The sequence below is a fragment of the Limulus polyphemus genome, unplaced genomic scaffold (genome assembly GCF_000517525.1).
Source record: "Limulus polyphemus unplaced genomic scaffold, Limulus_polyphemus-2.1.2 Scaffold3688, whole genome shotgun sequence".
In the NCBI taxonomy this organism is placed as follows: Eukaryota; Metazoa; Arthropoda; class Merostomata; order Xiphosura; family Limulidae; genus Limulus; species Limulus polyphemus.
The window spans coordinates 17,380-25,186 of NW_013669298.1; the positions used below are offsets into that span (position 1 = coordinate 17,380).

The window sequence follows — 7,807 nt, forward strand, 5'->3', positions numbered from 1 at the left end:
CCTGATTTATTCCAACCTTCACAAACTTGCAATTTTACAAGCTAATGTTTGTGGTAATAGGTTTTTTTTTAATGAATAAGACGAAATTGATGCAATCTCGAGTTTTAGGTTTTTGTAATGCAACCCAACCGAACATAGTCAGTGCACAGATAACCCACGCATTTCTAGTCTTCATGGCGACAGGCAACTGTATGCTCGAGAGAATCCGTCAAGATGACGACTTACTTGTTTTATTAATACATATCCACTGTGAGGTTTGTGAACAGAGCCGCCTCAGTATTTTAATTTATTTCATGGACAATTTGTATCTTTATAACACTAATAAAAAATTAAAATTGAATCGGAATTTCAATTTTGTTTTCTTGAAATGACAGTTGGTGAATACCTTGATATTGATTTAATAAACTACATATATATATATATATATTTTAAAAATTGTTTTCATTTGACAAACTAGCTAAAGTATGAATAGTGTATCATTTTTTTTTATAAGAACGGACTCGGTTTATTTACGAACAAAATTTTTGTTTGTTGAATTTCTTGCATGGGGATAAACTAGAGGGAAAGTAGCTAGTCAACACCACCCACCTCTAACTCTTGGGCTACTCTTTACCAACAAGTAAGGTAATGGACCATTATCACATTACTGAAAAGGTGAGCATGTTCAGTGAAAGGGTTCGAGCCCGCAACCCGCAGGTTATAAGTCAAGCGCCCTAGCCACCAGGCCACGTTAGGCCCCAAATAAAATAATAAAGGGTAATACGCTGATTTTTTTCTTCAAATTTCTGTTTTATTTTAATTGACTCAACTTTACAAAGAGCAAAAGCATTTACGTACATAAAAAAGTTATGTTATAACAAAGTATTCCATACAAAAATACACATTAAAACTGGTCCACATATTTTATTGATAGCATAATCTTCAACTCAGATCTCTTTCTACGTACATCTTTTAGTTAGAGCACAATTTCTTGATTATGTATATATAAGAATGGAAACCTTGCTTATTCAATACTGGATATGGAGATCAAAACCAAATTTAAATAATTTTGACATTGTTTCATTCTACACATGGTATAAACTTAAAAAAGAAGGTAATGAAATTATAATTTTTATAAAATCCCAGGAACATTTTTTTTATAAAATATACATTATTATCCTTTTATGGGGTCAAAGAAAACAATTCTTTGTTGTCCAAAAATGTCCAAAAAATGTAAAGATGTAATGGACAAGGAACGGAAAAAAGGTGATAACTTTTGAAAATTTACTTTTAAGGAACACGACCATAAAAATATATTATATAGAAAACTGTACATATGCTTTGTATTTGAGTACAGCTAAAATTTTCATTTATACTTCATTGACGGTGTATAAATAACATATGGTAACATAACTTACTGATGTGTAAATATTTCTATTATTAGTAACTTTTAGCACACTTACTGCTTGCTAAAAAACCTATTAAAAGCATCCCGATATTATTATATTATTTTTTGTAAGTTAGTAATTTGTGTCATTTATTAAAATTAATTATAAATCATGGGAACAATTTGAATATTAATGTTAAAGCACGTGTTTAAACTGCCCATCAACGTACGTTGTAAACTACTATGATCTGAATTTTGAGCTCGTTCTTACTTCATAACCGTAATGTGAAATCACCGAGTTAACAAAGTTACACTGCATTTAGAACATAGAAATTGTGCTCAACCTAACGTAACACCGAATATACACAAAGATTAATATATATAAAATATTATAAAAATAATAAGCTATAATCCTAGGCTACATGGACTTCACAGTAAATCTCAAATAATACTTCCAGCAGATCCAGTCAAATCTTGTTTGCGTATTGTTTTATCCACGTTCTCGCGATCATAAAAATATATTAAAAAAAAACTGACCAGATAAAGATTTATCTACATCTCACATGTTGAAGTTCTTTTTCCTACTCGGAACCTGAGTAAAATGAATGGAAATATTTAGAATTATGGCAGTTAAAAAAATCAAATGAATTAACACAAAATTATGTCGACATAAATACACTATGTATCAAAATATATAAGTTCACGTGACAGCTCTTCAGAAGTCTGATGAACGCCCTGGGGCGCGTATTGTTAATCAAAGACAAACGTCTGATCACTATGTTCCCAAAGGTTTGTTAGGAAAAAAAAATGAAAGAAGGTGGAGAAAATCACTAAACAATTCTTGGTGTAATTTCGATTCACTACCCGAAAAACTGGTACGCCACGATGTAAAGAGGACTCTGATTGGCTGGCCGATCAATGTCATCTTGTGTCCTTAACTCAAATTAATAAATCTACAATACACTTGCGATGTTATGCGTTTATTTATCCCCCTCTAGGCGTAGTAACTCTAAATTCAAATATTTGCTTATTTTTGAAACTTTGATATACGTCTCGCATCAGATTCTGTCAAAGGTAAACTGGGAAAAAAAATCGCTAACAACCAAAGAAACGTTGTGTATTCAAGAATTAAATATTGAATATTAATCAGTCTGCTACGTCTTTGCTGCAGAAGGTTCACATCTGAACATATCGACTGTTTGAACGGGAACAACAACAATACGGATTTGTATAGAAAAGATCTAAAAAAATATTCTGGTTTTGTAAACAACATTCAAAACCTCCACTGCTTTGTCTACAAATGACTTGCATATATATTACAACTGAATTTTATACATCATGTAATTGACGTGATCATAACAACACTACTTCGCATACATAAGTACAAAATAATAAACATTAAAAACAAAACTGTTTGCTTGGAAATTGCTTCAACTATTTGGTATAGTTATTGTTTTACTTATTAAATTTAATCTAGTTATTCAGAACAATTGAATCTGCTCTTACCTACAAAAAAGATAGGCTTGTGCGAAGTATCCATCCTCATCAAGGTTTCTTGCGCCACGTTCGAACTTCCAATGTCTATGCTGGAAGACTTCTGAAACTCATAGTTCAGTTTCTTCTGAGCCACTTTTAGAGTTCCACAGCTCAGGGTGTAAGCCTTTTGGAGCTCATAGCCCACCTTTTTCTGAGCCACGCTTGGATTTCCACAGTTCATTGTGTAAGCCTTCTGGAATTCGTAGAATCGCTGGGCGCTGCACAGTGGAGTTTCAACTTCGTAAGTGTTGTTGAATTTTCCAAAGTCAACCACAAAATCACCAGTGTCCTTGCAATATGAAATCACTTCTTCAAACCGGTGTCCCCATAACACTTCATGGGAAAGGTATGAAGATTTTGCTTGAAAGGACTGACCAGTGGACGCTGTTGTTCCTTCCAAGATTACTACTAATTCAAACGTGTCCTTTACGACTGCTTCAGCTGACATGGTATAAAGTGGACTGGTTTCATTGATTTCGTGGATTACGACTACTGGCCACGAAAGAAGAACGTTGTCATTGGCGCTGTCGTAGCACACATCTAACAGCGTGTGGTAGTAAGGTATAAATTCACCTTCTCTTGTGGTCTTTTTTTTAATAAAATGCAAACTGATCTGAGCACCAATCACAGTTGATTTCCGCATGTCACCAACACGGAACATTAAACAAAGTTTTCCATCACGGACACAGACAATGGCATTTCGGCTAAACATGAGGGTCTGTTGGCGCTTTTTGGGTCGAGAGAACTTGGCAAAGATCATACCTACAATGAAACACTGAATTATAACTCCAGTGATGGACTGCAGGCAGAGAGCAAAGACAGCTTCTGGACATTCTTCGTTGATGTAACGAAACCCATAACCTATGGTGTGTTGGGTTTCCAGAGAAAATAGAAACGCCGATGCAAAAGATTTAATATTGTGAACACAGGGTTCCCAGTTTGTATCGTTCAGGTGATCAAAATCTCCATGAGAAAAGTTAATCAACCACCAAATTATGGCAAACCCTAACCACGTGATGATGAATCCCAATGCAAACACCAGTAGGTTCCATCTCCACTGAATGTCAACTAGTGTTATAAAGAGGTCCTGTAGGTAGCGCTGCCGTTTCTTGGCTACATTTTTGATGACCACATTAGTAGTTCCATTCTTCAAGACTAGCCGTTTTCTGTTGCGGCGTGGTAGGATCCTTTTCTGTTCGGATTGATAAGTCTTTCGGCTACTATTACTAATATTTGTTAGTCCGTTGAGGGAAAGGTGTCCGGGCAGTGTGTCCTCACTTGCAGAATCTGCGCTCTCAAAAGGATGGGTTTGTTTGGCAGCCTGGCCTGTTTGTTGTTTTCTGTTAAGTTCTCGTATAAAGCTGTCCTGTTCTACATCCATTTATTTAATTTAACTCTAGTTTTAGACTTAAACAAAAGATGCAAAAATTTTGTTTTTGGTTGAGTACTTTTTAGTAAAAGCCCAAAGTACCACAACGTAAATCGTGTTGGTACTCTTACTGCATTTACTTCTCTGATAGCTAACTTTGGTGTTAATCCTATACTTGGCTCTTCTCAACAGATCTTCTTGGTGTAAGCCACAGATAAATAATTGGTGTTGATTAATCCTCTTAAGCTGATGTTCGAGTAATTCAACAGTTTTCAGTGCAATACCTAGAAGGAAAGTAAGGGGGGAAAATATCACTAAAATATCGAATGTTCTACGTATATAAAACAGTAGCTTAGAAAAATCTGCGAATACATATTCCCAGAAAGCAAAATGGTGTCCCAAGATATGATGAGATACTGGTAAACACGTGACTTACGGAGATTTTAAAACAACTAAAAACTCATTGCATTAAGCAATTTTATTAAAATAAACCACAAGTTAATAAGACAGCATACAAAAAATGTTTGATAGTACGTGCAGCCTAACCTACACATGATTTTCAAATAATGACACGTGAAACCAATTTATTCGGCACGTAATATTGAGTTGGTATATTTCTGCATATCCTCTACACTACGTGAAAGGTCAGTATAATGGGTCACTGCAAGACCGTTGACAAAATTATATCTTGTAGGCACTCACAAGGGAAATTTATTTTGTGATATAAATGAACGTCATATATAATATTAAGCAGAACTGATAGTGTTGATTTCTATAATCGAATTATCTTTCTCAAGCAGACGTATATTTTAAATTATTTACTTTTTAGAAAGTACGTTAGTGTCTAAGGCAAACAAAAAATGTGCAAATGACATAGATAAAAGATATACCTTTCATGATAAGACAGAACATCCAGTTTTTATTGCGGCTATTTTCATCACATACAGAACGAGCTTTAGATAATCTACTGAAAGATTTTATATATTCTGATAGCGGTTACAAAACTCGGCAAAAATCTCTTGCTATCATTCTCGCCAAAGAAAAATGTCCAATCTTCCTTCAACACATGGATTGTACTGGACTGGCATCAACGAGACCTCATAAATTGACCAAGAAAACAGAAGCGCTAAAAACTTATAAAAAGGTTGGAGACTCATTTCTGAACTAGTGGGATGTAGTGGAGTTTTAGTTGATGTAATAAAATACTGTTCCATCTTATAATTTATTAGCCTGGAATGGAATCCACCATCTAAAAACAGATTAGCAGTCTGTCAACACAAGACTTTATTCTGTCATTTGATAATGACAGAATACTGAATGCCCCGTTTTAGTTCTCGGCTCTCCTCTACTTCCCATCTCTTCCTCTGAGACGATATTTATAGAACTACAAAATTTTGACGTCAAAAATCTCTTAGAACGTTACCGATTTCACTCCCTTTATTTGGTAAAGAATGCTTTTATTTATCAAAGTTAAAAAGATGCAGATAGAATCATCTATAGAACAGGGGGGGGGGAGAGAAGGTAAAGAACTGCCCCCAATAACTGAATTTACTGTTTCTATCCATTTCGAGAGTCGTCCATAGAACCTCCATGCTTAAAGCAATGATTTGGTTTGGAACATGAAAGTCTGTTTATTGAACATGCTCTCCAAACCAAATCATTACTTTAAGCATTGAAATGGAACTCCTTTAACATGAAAGTCTGTCTATTGAACATGCTCCATAAAGGAGTTCCATTTCAATGCTTAGAGTAATGATTTGGTTTGGAACATGAAAGTCTGTCTATTGAACATGCTCCATAAAGGAGTTCCATTTCAATGCTTAGAGTAATGATTTGGTTTGGAACATGTACACCCTGTAAGAGGAAATGCCCCTCTTTACTCACGGAAAGGAGATTTTACAATACTATTAAAAATGACTTTTTAAGTTGTTTCTGCTTTCAATTATTATCATATTCTTATCTACAGTCAAGGACACGGGATAAATAACGTAGCTTCTATGTGCATATTATTATTAATACATTATGTAATATCCTGGATCTCTCTGACGGGAGCCTTAATCCAGCGTACATGGCAAAGCCCACTCGTCAAAGTAGAAGTAACAATAATAAAAAACACGTATATAAACTCGTCAACGGGAAATAAGACAACGCAATTGATTGTTATGTTAGATAAAAATCCCGAGGAATGTTAACGGTACTGCATATAATTGCGCTCTGTATTAATAGTATAAATGACAATATAATACAACCTTATGGAGTAATTTATACAAAGAATATGAACAACCTTTCTTCTCCTCAATGTATAAAACTCGAAACATGACTTTCGCTTTTATATCATCAATATAAACCTTATTATTTTTTATCACGCACGTGGTATCATCAATATAAACATTATTATTTTTTATCATGCACGTGGTATCATCAATATAAACATTATTTTTTTTTATCACGCACGTGGTATCATCAATATAAACATTACTTTTTATCATGCACGTGGTATCATCAATATAAACATTATTATTATTTTTATCATGCACGTGGTATTATCAATATAAACATTATTTTTTTTTATCATGCACGCGGTTATTAATCTGGTAGTATCGAATTTATTGGTGATAGGCGATTGTACGATAAATTTAATTTTATTACTATTGTTTCAATATTATCAGCAGCATTTGGAGTTTTATCTTCAAAAAGAGATAATGAAATTAAAGCGTTGAAATGCTCGAGTAACTGCGAATTTGGTTTTTGAATTTCGCGCACAGCCACTCGTTTGCTGTCTTCGCTTGCCATCCATAATTTAGAACCGACTGACTAGAGGAAAGTCAACACCACCCACCGCCAACTCTTGGGATACTCTTTACCTCGGTTGAGAGGGCGAGCAAGTTCGACAACGGGATTCAAACCCGACTCACAGATTGCGAGTAGAGAGAGAGGAAAAAGCGCCCTTACCACCAGACCAAGTACTTAACTTATTAAATGTTCTAGCATTGGATTGAGTTTTGTTTAGATTAGGATTTATCGTCGATCCAATATGTAGCAAGTTATCTTTCAAGTATCCTATATTTCCCAAATTGCAAAGGGCAATATGTATATTATTGAACCAAAGCGAAATAAACATGACTTGTATATTAATACCTCTGTACTTATAGAAAAACGATAACTTTAAGTACAATTTTCTATAAATACAAACAGATTGAAAGAAGCAGACATCCATATATCGTGGGACACTGACATACAGATAAGCAGTGTTAGATTATATTTAAAGCTAAATGCGCATCTAAATTAAACTGGATTACAATGTGTTTAAGACTTCACACACTAGGGTTGATTGACACACACATTAAGGCAGCGTTTCCCAAACTGTGTTCCGTCCGAGATTGATTGTTTGTTTTTCAAATTCGATGACGAGGAACCCACTTTGAGACTAATAATGGCTGGAGACGGCTTAAATGGGTAATGAAGAAAAACTTTAATATAAGTTTAACATGACAGCAAATGTACAACGTTTCGACAAGGTTTTGTCATCATCAGGT

General features: G+C 34.5%; 1 protein-coding gene across 3 annotated transcripts in view; it reads right to left on the minus strand.

The window, feature by feature from the left end:
- Positions 1–776: 776 nt before the first annotated feature.
- LOC106469857 (G protein-activated inward rectifier potassium channel 3-like) overlaps positions 777–7,807 on the minus strand; it is a 23,204-nt gene continuing 16,173 nt past the window's right edge. For 2 of the 3 annotated variants that reach the window (XM_022398423.1, XM_022398422.1), the window contains exons 2-3: positions 2,877–4,555; positions 777–1,958 (exon numbers count right to left, since the gene is read on the minus strand). In XM_022398423.1, coding sequence (XP_022254131.1) covers positions 1,926–1,958; positions 2,877–4,283 — 1,440 coding nt within the window. In that variant the 5' untranslated portion in view covers positions 4,284–4,555 and the 3' untranslated portion in view covers positions 777–1,925. Of the gene's footprint in view, positions 1,959–2,872; positions 4,556–7,807 lie in introns of all 3 variants that reach the window. The other variant, XM_013930371.2, reaches the window with a different exon arrangement.